The sequence below is a fragment of the Gymnogyps californianus genome, chromosome 2 (assembly GCF_018139145.2).
Source record: "Gymnogyps californianus isolate 813 chromosome 2, ASM1813914v2, whole genome shotgun sequence".
NCBI classification, from domain to species: Eukaryota; Metazoa; Chordata; class Aves; order Accipitriformes; family Cathartidae; genus Gymnogyps; species Gymnogyps californianus.
Window position 1 is genome coordinate 72,198,466 of NC_059472.1, and position 16,289 is coordinate 72,214,754.

General features: G+C 39.0%; 1 protein-coding gene across 1 annotated transcript in view; it reads left to right on the forward strand.

The window, feature by feature from the left end:
- Nucleotides 1–16,289, forward strand: part of TMEM245 (transmembrane protein 245) — an 86,005-nt gene that overhangs the window by 779 nt on the left and 68,937 nt on the right. The window contains exons 2-4 of the mRNA XM_050892749.1: nucleotides 11,861–11,978; nucleotides 13,210–13,311; nucleotides 14,267–14,374. Coding sequence (XP_050748706.1) covers nucleotides 11,861–11,978; nucleotides 13,210–13,311; nucleotides 14,267–14,374 — 328 coding nt within the window. The remainder of the gene's footprint in view (nucleotides 1–11,860; nucleotides 11,979–13,209; nucleotides 13,312–14,266; nucleotides 14,375–16,289) is intronic.

Sequence of the window (16,289 nt, forward strand, 5' to 3'; positions counted from 1 at the left end):
CCCCACCCGGCCTCCGGCGGGCCGCGGCGCTCGCCCTGCCTGCCTGCCGTCCTGCCTGCCGGGCGGCGGCCGTTGGGCTGCTCCGGGGGGCGGTTGCGGCGCGCGGGCTGGGGCGCGGCGCCGGCCGCCATCTCACTTGTTGCGCGGCGGCGGGAGGGGGTTTGCGGAGGCAAACGTTTAAAATCGTAAGGCGCCTGTTTGAAGTCGCCGTAGCCTTTTTTTTTCCTTTTTTTTTTCTTTTTTTACACTAAAGGACGCCGAAACTCTCCTCACAGCACGTGGGTGTGACTTTCGCCGCGGCGTTGCGGGGCGCAGGGCACTGCTCGGGGGGCGCAGCAGCGCCAGGGGTGCCGGGGCAAACCACCAGCTGTCACGGCATCGCGGTGGTGTAGGGCAAACCTAGCCTTCACTATAAAACCGTATGTAAAACAACTTTGAGAAAAGCTCCGGAGTTATAACCCATGGAGAGGCGTTCTCTGTAACCAAGTGCGTGCAGCAGGGGCAGATACGTTTTCTCTGTTGATATTTCATGTCGGTAGTTTAGTCATGCCCCAGTTTTGAGATGCTGTTAAGTCAATGGTAATTCAAGTGAGGTCTTGGGCAAACATCGACTCTGTTGAGCTGTAGGATGTGTCTTAAGTGTTGTGAAACAGCCGTTCAGCTCTGCAAGTGACTTGGGGGGGAAGGCATCTTAAGGCTTGTTTCTCAGTGTACTGATTTTTTTTTTTCTTCTTAAAGTATCAAATGGTGCAAACTCAGTTTTGAATGTTAAAAAGTAAAGCTGTTTATTTAACTTACAAATTAGACTTACAGTAATAAAGATTCTGGGAGACTACTTTTCCCTGTGTTGTCTTCAGTAGGTAGACTAGTTAAAACCTCTGGCAGAACTCATTTTCACTGTTAGTTATAACTGAAAATGCAAGAAATACCACATAGCTGAAGTAAATGGATATGTGAAAGCATAGAAGATCAGTAAGTTGTACTTTTATTAAATACTGATGTACATTTGGCATGCTCAGATTGCTTTGTGTCAAATACTTTTTCTAAGCTGCTCTAGTTTTTTAAACACAAACAAAACAACCACCCCCCCACCTTGGGTGGAAAATGACATACATGGTTGGTTTAATGGGCATATACGTGGAGATAAAACTGAAGAACTACCTAAAACTGGTCATCTTATGTGGGCAAGAGAGAGAAACTGTCAAGGAAAAAAAATACTCTAACAAGCTTGTCAGGCTTCTGATTTTGAATTATGTGTGTTCTTTGAATACTAGTTTTATTCCTTTGGTGGAGCATGGTGATACCTCAAACACGACTTTGGAGATGCATACCAGAAACAAAAAAGTAATAGTTCTCCTGAATGTACTGATGAAGGATATTCTGAGATATTTCTAGTGTGAACAGGATGGACTGGAGAATGTGTTTTGTCTCTTGAAGGTAAACATTGGAAGAAGAGATTTTCTTGGCTTTCTATTCTGAAGTGTTGTCATACGCTGGAAAATGTCAGGGCAGATGTATTTCTGGTCTGTTTTGTCCTCAGAAGTATAATTAAGACTGAGTAGATAGACAGACAGAGACACTCTATTTTTATAAAAAGGCAAGATGGTGGTAGAAGAATGTAGGCATGACTTGGTACTGATGGGAAGTTTTGATTAGTTGCCACACAATTTACTTGGTAAGCTTAAGACTTTCCTTTGCATTCGCCTACCTGTTTTATTTTTAACAAATCAGTGATACTGCAACACTAACCAACTTGACTAAGTCCAGTCCTTTATTTAAACTTGATTAATCAAGCTGTACTTAACACTGGGTAACTATAAGGGTACTGAAGGAGGTTGCACTGATTTAACCTCATAACTACAGTTGTGATGCACAGCGGGATGTCTGCGCATGCTCAGTGCAATTTTGTTTAGCAGTGTCTGATACTTTTGTTTTGCACTGGTGTTCCTGGTATGACACTTGTGTTCATTGAAGTGCTGTAAGACTTTAACTGGGCAAAAGATGGTAAGCTCCCAGAACTCTTCTGACTTGAGTTCCTTGGGAAGATTTTTGGGTTCATGTCAAAATAACTGACCACAGACTTCCTTAAGCAAACCAGTTGCTATAGCTTTCTAAGCAAGCTGCCTGTGTCTCTCTTTGTGGCCCTATATGAGAAGGAAACTCTGGGGCTTCCCTTTGTGAATAACCTCAACTCAGCCTGGCATTATCTATACACTTTACAGTGTTTTCCTATTCCAGTTCCTTTAGTTTTGCTGTTACCTGATTTGTATTATCTCAGAGCTGTAGCAGGATAACTTAATTTTATCCATGCTGCTGAGGAGCCTTGAGCTGGATCAGTTAATAGTATCTGCTGTAACTTCAGTTAAGCATTTTAAAGCCGTTTAATTGCCACATTATATTGCAGGACTCTGTTTACATGTGTACAGTCTACTTGTTAGCTGCACAGGAATTTTGGATATTACGAGTCAGTTTGCTCCATTGTACTGTTCTTCTCTGGGATCTGAATCCTCCACAGTTCCTTCTGTATGTTATCTTGCATGAAGATTACAGCTATTTTTGTTTGTAGATACTCTATGTGATAAGCAAAAGTAATGGTAATTTCATTTCTTGCACTGTTTCTTTTAGCAGCCCACTAAGCCAATCTAGATTCCTGTGTTTTGAAATATTTTGATACGGAGTAACTTAACATAAAATAAGTAAATTTTCCACTTAGACAGCAAGGAATACTTTCTTGCCAAGAATATGATATATAAATCATTTATTAAAAGCATAAAAGAAATGAGCAAGTATGGCTTAAGTGCGAGACCAGTATCTGACTAGCATGGTACGTTTGTTTATGGTGGTTTTCATGTTGTGAACTATGAATGTCTGTGCTCCAGCCACCAATGATTCTGCCTTGGGCTGCAAAGGTGTACGGTGTATTTATTCTTATTTGGAGCTTTGCCCCACCTGGATGGCCCTGCTGCTTACAGAGAAGAAGAACATGCATGGTTGTCCTCTCACTTTCTGATTCCCTCTGTTGTGATAGAGAAGTGAGAGGATGCCTATCATTAGAATTTGACTGAGAACAATTATGGGGTTTTGGGATACCAGTTTGATGTTCTCTAACTAAAGGTATTTTTATGGTATCTACTAGGTTGTGATACAGAGACAGAAAGTCTCTTCGGTTCCAGAAAAAAATGTTCTCCAAATGCAGCAATTGCATGTGATAATGACATAGTAAACTGTATCTTGGCACCAGTATGTTACAGAGCTTTCTTGTACTGTTGTCACTGTTGCCCTCAAATCTGGGAAAGCCATTTACGGTGTTGATGAGTGAAGACCTGGAAATTGCTATATTCCTGTCTGTGGTTCTTAAGTCACACCTGCAATTTGAATTAGGAATCCTAGATACCTCCATGATAGGACTGTTTGATAGGTAATTGCAAAACACTGCATTTGAAGAACAAGTCCAAGATCTTAGGCTAGTCTATAAGCATCTTGTTCCCACTGTCTCCGTTTCTTTCCCTTTGTGCTTTACAGTTCCTGCATCATCTTTGAAGAAGCTTGCTCAAGAAGTGTAGTAGGCTGCTGGGCCTTAAAACTAGGAGCTGGTTATAAATTCCAGATGAGTTCCTTGCTCTGACTCCAGCCTTCTCTATGGGTTGTTTGCAGAAGTCTTACGTAGAGGACATACACTCTACATGAACTTCAGTTACATGTGATAGGGAAGGGGAATGTTTTTCTGTATCTTTTTTTCTTGAAAAGGAGGGGACTTTGTCCCATAGCAGACTGAATAGACCCTTACACGTTTATATGCTATGGCAATTTCAGCACGGTTACCCTTGCAGTTAACATACCTTCTGAAGACTAATCTTGGACTGCCTTGTTGTCCTAGTTTTGTAGGAAGTATGCTTGTATCCAGCACTGTATCTAAGGTACGGGAAATTCTTCTGCTTTGTGGCAAGAGTTCAAACTACTTTAGCCTGACATTTTATGCTTATAGTAATATACAGGAAATGCCAGCTATTGGTTGTATTTTCTTTTTTTTTCAGCAGGGTTCACATGCTCATATTTACTTAGAAAATAGTTAGTTTGTAGATCCCGGCAGATGAAATGAATTATACAGCTGCTCTACATTGACTCTGAAGTTCATCTTAGTAAATCAAATCTGATATAATTGGCAGAATTCTTTGGAGTGAACTTGGTTATAGGGCTGTCAAAATCTTTCTCCCATAGCCAGTCTTTCTTCCTTGGTTTGTCACAAGTTACTGATCAGGGTCAGAACTGCGTACCCGTATGTATGTGTGTCAGTGGTTTTTTTTATATCTCTGACTGTACTAGGTACAACTCATTTTGTTCTAGAGGTTAGCATGCAGTTAGAGGACCTAATCAGTCCTTTCCTCACTACAGTGCTGGGCAAATCTGGAAACACCATTTGCAGTGACCACTACATTGGAATATTGTCAAAGTAGGTGTTGTTTGTTTTGGCTGGTTGACTGCTCCCTGTCAGGGAAGCTATCAAAGACATCCACCAGGGAAGCCTCCATTTGTGTTGGCACTAGATGTCAGCAGCCCCTAAAGTAACCCTTGCAGACTGAAATTCTCAAACATGCTTCTTGGCAAACGTTTTGGGTCACAGGTTCCAAGATGCTTGGCTTGCACAGTGCTATTGAATATCACCTGTGGAGGCGAAAAAGCATCTACATTTTGACAAGTTCACCTGATGGGGCAATTTCTCTTCTAGCAAAGGAAAGGGTTAAGTTTGACTATAATGTTGGAATAACTATAAATGAGAAAAACACAGTTCTGATTTTTGAGTTGCATATAATTCCTATTTTTTGAGTGTTTCAAATAGGATTTGTTTTTTTTTGTTGGGTTTTTTTCGTTCCCTTTCTTCTTAGAGCAGGCTTGCAGGTTTCTGAAACTTGCCCAGCATAAAAAAAAACCCCACACCTGAAAAAGCCCTTAAGTATTCTCTCTGCTGTTTATAATAATCCTTTCATTATTTGGTATCTTGACTTATAAATCATACAGCCAGGTACTGACTGTAAACACATCTTACCAAAACCACAGGTTTTGGTTTGTTTTCACAACTTGGTGGAGATCAACTGTGTAGAGACCACATGTGGCCTATTTAAAAACAGGATGGGGAGGGGCAGGGAAAGACTGAAATGTTGATAGTATTTTCTTTTCCACCTTTGTTTTTCCTTTCCACACCCACCCTCAGTTTTGGGAGAACCTTTCTTGAAAAGGCTTGTGAGCTTGTTTAGATTTATATGCATGAACAGCAGCACCAGGCACTACATATGCTACATAAAGTTAGTTATTTTTTTGGTATTTATATGTATTATTTGAACACAATGATATTACTTTTTCTACCACCTCTGAAAGGAATGCTTGTTATGGAACTGTCCAGCAAAATTTTAACTGTGCTGTCTATAATAAAGCAAGAAGGTGAAGCAGTTGCATATGCTGAGGAGCCATCTCTTGTGAAAGTGTCATCATGAAGCACATCAGAGGAGTGGTGCTCTGTCTGCAGGGAATTTGATGTGCTCTGAAAAACCTCTTTTCACAAGTGAATCTTGAAAAGTTTGATTTCTGAATAGCATTTTTATTAACGGAGTTTCTCATAAATAACTTTTGTATTAAGACAGGAAAAGTGAACTAGAGGAGGAGCATTTTCAACATCCATAGCTGCAGTCTTCTGGATATCTTGGATGTAATGGATTTCCTTAAATTCACAGTGTAGGAAATGTTGCAGGACACATTGAAAATACTTTTAACCCGTGTGTGGCAGTGTTGATTTTGATGGTCAGTTCCCCCCTGTCCCAGGATTCTAGTTGTAAGTTCGTAATTTTGTCTCTTCAAGAAGGGGTAGTCTCGCTAAACACCAGGCTTCTGTTTCATGTGGTTTAGCAGTCTGTGTGTGTTAACGTCAAACATATCTACATGGATATGTGTCACAGTTGCGGATTCTAGAAGAAACAGAACTGGTATGCTGTTCTAGTCCTTTGAGCTTAGGACAAGGAATAACCCAGTCTGTCAAGTTTATGCTTACTTGTGTTCACTTAGGAAAAAAAATCAGGATGTCATTTACCTGCTTAGGTAAATGACAGCTTCCTTAGTGAAGGGAAGAGGTGGTTGAGTTTGCTTTGAGGTGGGCAATAGTATTATATGTGTGATTAGTTGGTTTGGGGTTTTTTTTGTTTTTGTATCTGTTTGACAAAGACTGTCTCCATGCTAAATGAAGGGCAGTTATACTTTCTTCATTCCACCAAATTCTGCACATTGTGGCATATTTCCTCTTGTGTACTGTGGAATATACAGTAAAGCCACATGGAATTAATTTTGGTTCTGAAAACTGGAATAAAAATGACATTTTCGTAATTCCTCACCTGCCTCCTTATTATCTTTTTTATTGTTTAGAAAACCATTTTCAAATGAACAGACAGATAAAGAAAACACTGTGATGTTCACAGTGGCAAACACAGTTTGGCTTTTAGTGATGTATTTAATGCCTTGTGTCACTTCGTTTTTCAAGTCCAAGACTATTCTGCTCAGCTTTTGCGGTAGGTTCATTTTCCTTCAGCAGTCTGCATTGCCACTGAGGAGGAAGAGGTAGAAATAATGAACTGCTGTTAAAAGATCACTTCTTCAACCAGCTTCACTCAGTTTTAATGTTTGTGTACTGTGGAATACACTTCACTGTGGAAAAACTTCACTGTTTTAAAAGTTTGCAAAAGTGCCATGTGAATGTTTGGTCAATGTTTTTAAGGATTTCCAGTTTTAAGAAACACTAATGAAAATCTCTATTTCCAAATGAAAATTTTATTTTTAAATGTTAAAAGGAAGTGGTGAGATAGTTAGGACTCTTTTTTTGGTTATAACCCTGAAACAAACTGGAAAATAGGAAACTGTTTGAATTGGATCCATAGTTTCATCAAACAGCTTTAAATATCTCAATTAAAAAAACCAAACCAAACCCTAAAAAACTTTGCCATATGATTTCCAAGTGGAAAAGAGCAGCCTGGGAAAAAACCCAACGCTTTGAAATGGCAAAGGGAGAGGGTAGAGCTACAACTAGAAAATGAAAGAGTTGAAACACACCATTTGGTAGGTGCTGACTTGTTAAAAACTGGAAACTTTTGGAAGGTTGGCAGGGCATATATCAAAAGAAGTAACTGTTGGTTATTCTACTCAGTCTTCACTGTTGTATTTACCATGGGGTGGTTTACATGAAGCAGGTAGGAAATGTGTTCACTGCTGGATGTTGAGTTGTTGGAGCAATGTTCCAAGGAAGGCTAAGTCATTCTGACAGCTTTGCTACCCATGAGGAGCTGTTCTTGCTCGTCCCACTTGTGACATATGCTTCGGTTGCCCTGTTGTCAGTGCCTGTCTTATCTCTGTGAGCCTGTTTAGCTATGACTGAATTTGTTTATAAACTCTTGGGTTTTTTTCCAGATAGTTTTTTATCAGCTTAGGGAGCTTGAGCTGGCTGGCTGAACATTGAATCTGGTGTGCAGAAGAGGTGGGACTGCCTGACTGGCAGTGGGAGAGAATGAACTGCTGCTTTCAGTAGCAGTGAGCTATTAAATGAGCTCATCTGTAAAACCTCTCCGTTAAAGATTAACTTGCTGATAGGGAAAAAAAGGGAGTGAACTGTGTAAATAAAGAGTTTTACTTTTCGATATAACTCAATATAAATGTTGTCAAGAGTTGAGTTGTAAGAAAGAGTTAGTTCTCAAAAAATGAAGCCAAAGCCAAAAGAGTGTCTCAGATTTTCAAATTCTCTGGACTTTAACTGGAACTGGAAACAGACTTTCAGTAACATTGGTGATACGGTCATGCTGATAAATCCTACACTTTCCAACACTGAAATTTAAAAGAAAAATCAAAACACTGAAGCAGATGCTTGAGCTTAACATAAACGCTGCATCTTTCTATGGTGTAATTTTGCCTCAAATTGGCAATTTAGAGAGAACTGAAGCCCTTCAGACTTGCCTAGACGTGTCTAAATCTGGCCTTTTAAATTTACCACTGTAACGCAAAATTGGATGCTGAAATCCAAGAAGTTACATTGCAGTCTTACAGCTGTTTATTCAGGGAAGCAGGCAGTTTTACTTTGTATGTCTAAAGGCACAACATTTTGTTCAATTTGTGAGGGGTGCTACAAAATGCAAAGGAGCTGTGAGAAATGAGGTCTTTGCTGTCTGTTCAGACAATGAAGGTAAGTGAGGAAAGGAAAAAGGAGGAAAGCTTACAGGATTAAACCATCCTAAAATTGTGATATATGGGAGTTGTGCATGTCTGTAAATATTAATTGTGATTGAATAGGCATTGAAAATCTCAGAGTACATGGTGAAAGTTAGGCATCTGCAACTGACTTCAGCTTGATAAATAAATAGTTTATGGTAGCTAATGCATTCTGCAGTATCTGAAGTGTGTGTATTAGTTACCTGGTTAGCTGTATACTCTTACAAATCAAATTTATAAGCATTTTGGTTTAGCATGGAATTTGTATCCATTCTAGTTTCAGAGCAATAATTACAGTAGCTTAATTTTAATGAAAGTAGGCAGTATCTCTTATTCTTCCTTTCCATGGTGGTGTTGTTGAGATGGACACGTGATAGTAAAGAGGCTACTAATACTCTCATGCTCTTGTAGCCAAAACGTTTGGAGACCATTCAGAAAAACAGTGGGAAAGGTTATATAACATGCCTTTAAAGGGTTAAAGGGGAAAAAAAAAAAGTAGGCTGTTGCCAAGTTAGTATGGGATGAAATCCTAGTCCATGTCAATTTAAGTTAATTTGCTTTGTCAGTTCTTTCAGCTATGAATTGTTGGAAGTAGGCTACCCAAGTTAGAGAAGTAGGCTACCCTAGTTCCCATGCAGTGTATTTCTTGCAGCATAGGGAAGTGCTTGGCCATAACATTAACTGATAAAAGCACTGATTACTCCATGGTGTCACTGAAATTAAACCTCTTGCACCAGTCAATTGACTACGTAGGGTTTTTTTAACAGGGGTTCAGGATTGTTATTGTTTGATCTCCGAAACAAGATGACCTGTTTATTTTAAAATAAGCTATTTCTCTCTATTCAATAGAAACAAGAAGTACTTTTACTTGGGTCATTTGCTAAGCTTTTAGAAATGAGAATTGATGAATTATTGTAACTTACAACACAAAAAATTGTTGAATACCTAAACCCTGAAATGCTAGCTTTTAGTTCAGCTACATGCATGGCTAAAGGCAGTGCAACATGTTTTGCTTTGTTGGCTGTTAAACATAGGCTTATGCCCTGTTAGCGTCCTACTTTTGGCATATTTTTAATCAGAAAGTTTAATTTATTGAAATTACTGAGTCTCCTATCTGTAATTTATCAGTACATTTAAAAGCTAAAGAGAAAAACTGGCTTGATGCTGGAACATTTATCATATAAAGATGCTATGTGGCTGATGTTGGGGAGTAGGATAGCATCTTCATGCCGAGTTATCTCTTGCAATTACACTTGTGCTGTAATATCCCTTGTGAGTGAATTTGTTACGAACCTATGCTGTTAAAGGAGTGCTGCTGTGCATTTCAGATGAAATGTCTTTTGTTTGTTTGTTTATGACTTTAGTCTTAATGTCTAAGGGTTGTGTTGGTTTTAGACATTTATCTTGAGTCCACATTTGGCCATAAGCATTACGCAGCTCTGTTGATGCAAAACTAGAGATAGATAGCAGTGAAAAGTTGGACTGATCAACTTTGATGAGAAAGATTAGTATGAAAAGGGTATACATTTGTTCACATTTCTTGAGCAATTTTAAATTACCTTCTGTGTATGAGCATTCCCCCTGAAGTTAACAGGGTCCATCACTGCTTGTCTGCTGAATTCAGTACAATTAAGATTTCCTCTACACCAATTAGGTCCATGGGACTAGTCACACAAACCTGCTTTTCACAGGGACTGTTGCCTCTTCAGCATGAGTCGTATAGTGCAGAGTAAAGAGGTGAAAGCTCTTCTGGTGTGTTCTGTCTAATTGCTTGTTATGTGTGTCTGCCAGTGCATTCTTACTTCTTACAGTGATGTCTGAGTCAGCATGGAAACCTAGATTCATAGAATGGGTTGCGTTGGAAGGGACCTTAAAGATCCTCTAGTTCCAACCCCTGTGCCATGGGCGGGGACACTTTCCAGTAGACCAGGTTGCTCAAAGCCCCAGCCAGCCTGGCCTTGAACACTTCCAGGGAGGGGGCATCCACAGCCTCTCTGGGCGACCTGTTCCAGTGCCTCACCACCCTCACAGTGAAGAATTTCTTCCTTGCATCTAACCTAAATCTACCCTCTTTCAGTTTAAAGCCATTACCCCTTGTCCCATCACTACATGCCCTTGTAAAAAGTCCCTCTCCAGCTTTCCTGTAGGCCCCCTTTAGGTACTAGAAGGCTGCCATAAGGTCTCCCCAGAGCCTTCTCTTCTCCAGGCTGAACAACCCCAACTCCCTCAGCCTGTCTTCACAGGAGAGGTACTCTAGCCCCCGATCATCTTTGTGGCCCTCCTCTGGACTTGCTCCAACAGGTCGATATCCTTCTTATGTTGGGGGCCCCAGAGCTGAATGCAGTACTCCAGGTGGGGTCTCACGAGAGCAGAGTAGAGGGGGAGAATCACCTCCCTCGACCTGCTGGTCATGCTTCTTTTGATGCAGCCCAGGATACGGTTGGCCTTCTGGGCTGCAAATGCACATTGCTGGGTCATGTTGAGCTTCTCGTCAACCAATGCCCTCAAGTCCTTCTCTGCAGGGCTGCTCTCAATCCATTCTCCGCCCCGCCTGTATTTGTGCAAAAGCCGTTAATAGAAGTTCTGTTTAAACTTCATTGGAATTTATGGATTTATAAGTGTAAATTTGAAGGTGTCCTTAACTAGTTACGGATAGGGAATGTATGTTGAATTTGGGCCAGAAATATCTTCTTTCTTTTTTTTTTTTTTCTTTTTTTAAGAATGCAACACTGAGTTTTTATTTTTACAGGTTTTCATACCTCTTTTATTTCACATCTTCTGCTGAGTAGCAGGTTTTCACCTCCTGTTGCCTCTTCTGGTTTCTGCTTTCTTCTTTTCAGCATTTTCAAGCTCAAATTCTTCATCTCAAGATTCTTAATTAGAATTCTGTATTGTGATTTATCTCATGAGCAGAGTTGTAGAAGGCAGTTAGAAGCAGCAAAACCAAAATGACCACATCTGCCTCTTGATACGTTGTCACAGACGCTGTCTCTTTAGTGTTTTTAGTTAAATATTTGATAAAATTACATGTCACAAGTCATTTAAAGGCATGACTCTTGTGGACCAACACTGCTGAGGAACAGCAGTTTTTGTTGTGCTTCCTAATGGCTATCTTTGGCTTAAAACCCCCTTTGTCTCTTTGGACTGGAACACAAGAGCTGGCAAGCTGCTCTGTGCTGGAATGAGTGGTGCTCTGCTGGCTCTGTCTCCCTGTGGCGCTGCTGGTGCCGCTGGTGGCCCTGTTTCATTTAGGTTCTCACCTTTCAATAGTAGTTCCAGAGTAATTGCTTGGTCTCAGGTGCAAAACTATCTTCCTTCTGGGTTTGTGTCCAGCAAAGCGTGTATACCCCATCACATTAGAACCATACTGAAGGCAGACCAAAGGCATGTCTAGCCTGCCCTTACACTTCGCACAAACTTTACATATGTCTTACATGGAGCAAAAAATCCTGTAATTAATTGACAGTTCTGAAATGTAGGCTTCTTCAAGAATTAGAACGTGACTTCAGTTCTCTTGGTATGGCAGTTAGGGGTGCGTGCGTGTGTGTGTATACACACACATCAGAATATAGCTCTGTTGTACTCATCTATAGTATACCTACCTGTGTGTATCTTTTTCTTAAAGATATGGACGTTGGTAGTTGGTTACCTGATGATGGTTTCATTCAAGTGGAATATAAGCACTGAACGTTACTTAAAAGCAATCTCTGTCCCTGTCTGGATTATGCTGCTCTTTCATTTAGGTGAGTAACAAGAAATTACTGTTCTAATGCGTCCACTGGGATTCTGTTCTCTTGCAAACAAAGCTACTTGCTTGCTCTTCTGCTAAATCTTTATAATGGAGTCTTAGCTGAGATGCAGGCTGTTTTCTCTGCTCAGTAATTCTGGCTGCATGTGGCCAGCAGGGAGAGTTGGAGTGGGGAATGGGAAGGCATCAAGATGCTGAGCAACATGTGTCTTCCATTCCTCCTGCCCGGTTTGTACTTCCCATGGTTTTCCCTTATTTTGCTCACAGACCTGGTACTGGCTCACTGACAGTGGGGAAGGGCTGAGGTCACATGTGGGTAGATTTAAACTTTCACTTACGATGACTTTTAATATTATTTTCTTGAGAGCCTGCCATTAACCAAGGCTGAAGCTGTAAAATGCATTTAATAGTAGTAATAGAAGCAAAAAAAAAAAAAAAATTATCAGTAGTCAACAAGTATGTCGATATGATATCAACAACGTCAAATAAATTTGCCAGTAATCTAGATAATCTGTTAATACAAATATAAGATTATAGTAATCTATTAGTATTAGATTTATTTTACATATTTAATATAACAGATTATCGTATTATATTATCATATCAGAGTTTATGGTGGAAGTATCATGCGAATACTAGAAGACTATCATGATGGAAGGTTTCACAGCGTACTTTGTGATTTACTTTGCTTTAGCAGCAGGTTTCAAGGGTTGTTCTGACCATGTGGAGACACTTCCTGAGGTTTTAAGCTACACATAATGGCTTTGCATTTGCTTACATTTTGACAGTCTTGTGTTTGTTGGAAGTACTAGCTGAAAAGCCAAAACCCAGGAAGGCACTGCTTGATGCCACTCTGTGGAGATCTAACATGAATACAGATTTTTGGGGGGAACTTGATTTGCCTCTGATATCTAAAATGTTTTTATTTTGTGTGTATTTTCATGTAATTTTGCATGTTGTTTTTAAAATTGTTCTCTAAAGAATATCAGCATAGTTTAAAGTCACTGAAGTTAGGAACGTAACACCTTGATTTATTCACTGAGAAACTTGTTCACCTGTTTTTTTCTATTCTTCCTTTCCGTGAATGTAGAAACTTGTTTGCTTTATGACACTTCTTAGTTTCTGCCCAGATTGTTCTTGGTTGATGTGCTGCCTTTCTTGGTTTTGCTAAATGTAGAGTTTATTACTGACGTAATTTTTTTGGTAAAACCCCCTGTATCTTTCAGCTTCTGTGGCAGGTTCCTGGAGAATTCCTGTGTTTCTGGTTATAGTTGTTCTGATGACTGTAGGCATGTTGCATGAACAGCAGAATGGAAAGGAGTCTTCTGGTAAGAAACGAGTCACTATTTCTTTTATTGTTGGAGGCAAAAGTTGTGTAAAGTCAGGTGAAAGAATATGGACCATATTACTGTAAATTCAATATCATATGGACTGCAAGAATCTACCATAAGATTTTTAGAATGTTTGTTTCAAAGTGGTTTACACATGCTGAAGTGAATCTTTGATTCTTTACAGAAAATCTTTGCAATGGACTGATGTTTGTTTTCCATAGCAAAGTAGTGACTCTCATTATCAAGCCCCATTGCTTAAGTTTTCAGAATCTTTGTGTAGTTTCAAGTGTAAAGAAAGCCCAGGAAATTTGAAATCAGGCTAATTTTGAAAGAAAGAAGCAATATGGGTTTAGTAGCTCCTGTAATATTCAGTATGAGAGAAACTGAGACAGCTCCATCCAGCAAGTTTCTTATGTCCAGTCATTCATTCTTAAAACACCAGTCTCTTAAAACTGTGGTTTGTGTTTAGACTTTGAGAAAAATAGGTTTTGCCTGTTGTGAGTCAATTTTGCATAAAAGCAAATGTCAGGTGTTCCTTTCTAGGACTAGCTGTATGATTATTTTGGGAAACTTTTTTCCTATCTTGCTGTTTTAGTTTTCTTGAAAGTCGTCATAATCTTGGTTAGTAAAATTGATTATCTGGTATAGAGATTTTTAGATTAATCAGACTGCCAGCAGCTGCGAATGACTTGGTCGGTAACAGTTTATTAGCAAGGAAAGTGCTAAGCAAATAACTAGTTTTGTGTTTTGGCTCCAGGTGTATTGTAATACTGAAATTAATCGCCCTCATTCCTGTTTGATCATGTTGACTACATATAATACATAATAATAACTAACAGTGTCTATCCATATAACTTCTGTTGCTCAACAGCATCAGCGGATATCAAGCAACAAATAAAACATTTTAAGACTTAAGCTTTTCTTTATTTACATACACATATATGTTTTACAGGGGCAGAGCTTCCTGGTCAGATGATTTCCATTGCTGCTTCAACAATTGCCATGGCAATTTCAATGACAGAAGATGAGTCCAATAATGAACGTTCCTCACAACCCTCAGGTGACTGAACACTCTGTAAGAAAATGTTTGAATTTGCTCTAAAGGCATGAAATTGGAGGGAATTAAGAACAAATTTCAAAATAGTCCCTATCCTCTTCATCCTGTCCGAAATAGCACATTTATCCTTACTTTGTGAAACAGGTTTATCTGTTTTTAAAAATGTTAAGAAGACAATAATATAAAAGCTATCTTTCAAATGACAGTTTACATGGCTGTCTGTACATTTAGATGGCCTGACTAGAAGAATTTTTTTTTTCACCAGTATGAGGGCGTGTTTTTTTCCTATTCTTTACTATTAATTTATTTTATTTTCCCTAGCCTTCTTTTGATTTGTTGGCAGTTACAAGATAGAACTGGATTTCTGGACCAGGTACAGACAGACTGGCGTAATTTTTGTATACATCACAGTGACAAAAAAACCTTTGTTCTCTGTTTAAGTATGGCATGCTCAAAGTCTTTCCTGTAGTGAGTTTACTTGACATAGTAGCTTGAGTCACAATACTTTCACTTGCAATAACACAACTAGAAATCTGTAAGAAATGGCTTGAAAGAGTTGCAAAGAAGGTGTTTAGATGTCCATCACTGGTTTTGAACCTTACCATCATTTTTCCGGGTAGGCCTTTGATGGAATGCAGTACTAGAAAAATAAGCCATTACGGAGATCTCTGGAAATTGAAAGGTTTCATCCATTTCCCGCAAGTAGACAAAACAGGTCATTCAACTTGACAGAATGTGAACTTCCAAAACTTCATTTTGAAATTGGCTGTGTCTAAGAGTTGTCTACTTCGAGACAGTATGTTCTTAATATTGTCTGTAATGTGTAAATCATGCTCCAGAGGAGGAAACATAGTGATTGTGCAGGAGAGAATGCTTTGAGCATGTGGCATTAAAAACCTCTGTCTAAAGGCTAGCATTCGTGAAACTAAAAAGTTACTTCAGTCACTAGGTGAAACGGTGTAGAACAAGCTCTTCAGAAATCTTTTGATGAAATGTAAAAACGCTTCCTAATTTTAAATATGTCACTGTAAGCTGTACTTGAAAACACGCTTCATTTTAAATATATAAAGGGCAGCTTTAGACAACTTATTCTTTTCTTATATTTGCTTCTACATTTTACATGACTATTGTCAAAATAAATATAGAACCCTATGGACGTATGTCCTGAAATTTGAGAATGAAGCATCATGGTAACAGTTCTCTTATATTTGTCTCTAATCTTTAATTTTGGAAATGAGATTTTTTTTTTTTAGCTGGATTTTGAACATCTGGTCAAGCAAAAGTCTCCCACAAATGTGCTATGTAAGTGGTTGTGTTCTTGTTTGTTGCTTGTGGTGGTGGGTTTTTTTTTTAACTTACACAACAGTTTTAATTTTTTTCTCTTCTTTAAGACAGTCTTTTTTTCTGTTTTCAAGTTGTAACCTCTCTTGGCCAGAAGAAAACTATAGTGGTTTTACAAAGGCGTCTTTTATAGTGAATGTTTTTTGACTTACTTTCTTGAGCCAGTTAACCAGATGTTTTTTCGTCTTGCGAATTCTGTTGTTTTCCTTCACAGCAGGAAAAGAACAAATATGGAGTTTCCTGTTTACTCCTAACAATAGTTCAAATAATTTTCCAGCAATCTGTTGGGAGTTAGCATTCTATTCTGTGACATGTGTAAAGCGTCCTTTTGGTCATCTTTGGTTTGGATCTTCTGTGTGAATGGTGATGAAACATTATTCTTGTACAGCAACAGGTTTTACCTGCAGGGTTAAGAAACTGCAACTCTTTTGGTTTTCCTCTGCAGTGATTTTTAGATGTTTTGTTATCTTACTTTGGAACTTGTAATGTAACACACATCTATTTTATGAGAAGTTTAAGATTTTGAAAGTTTTCACGTCTTCAGCCAGGTGGATAGCAGACCTCAGGAGATCTTCCT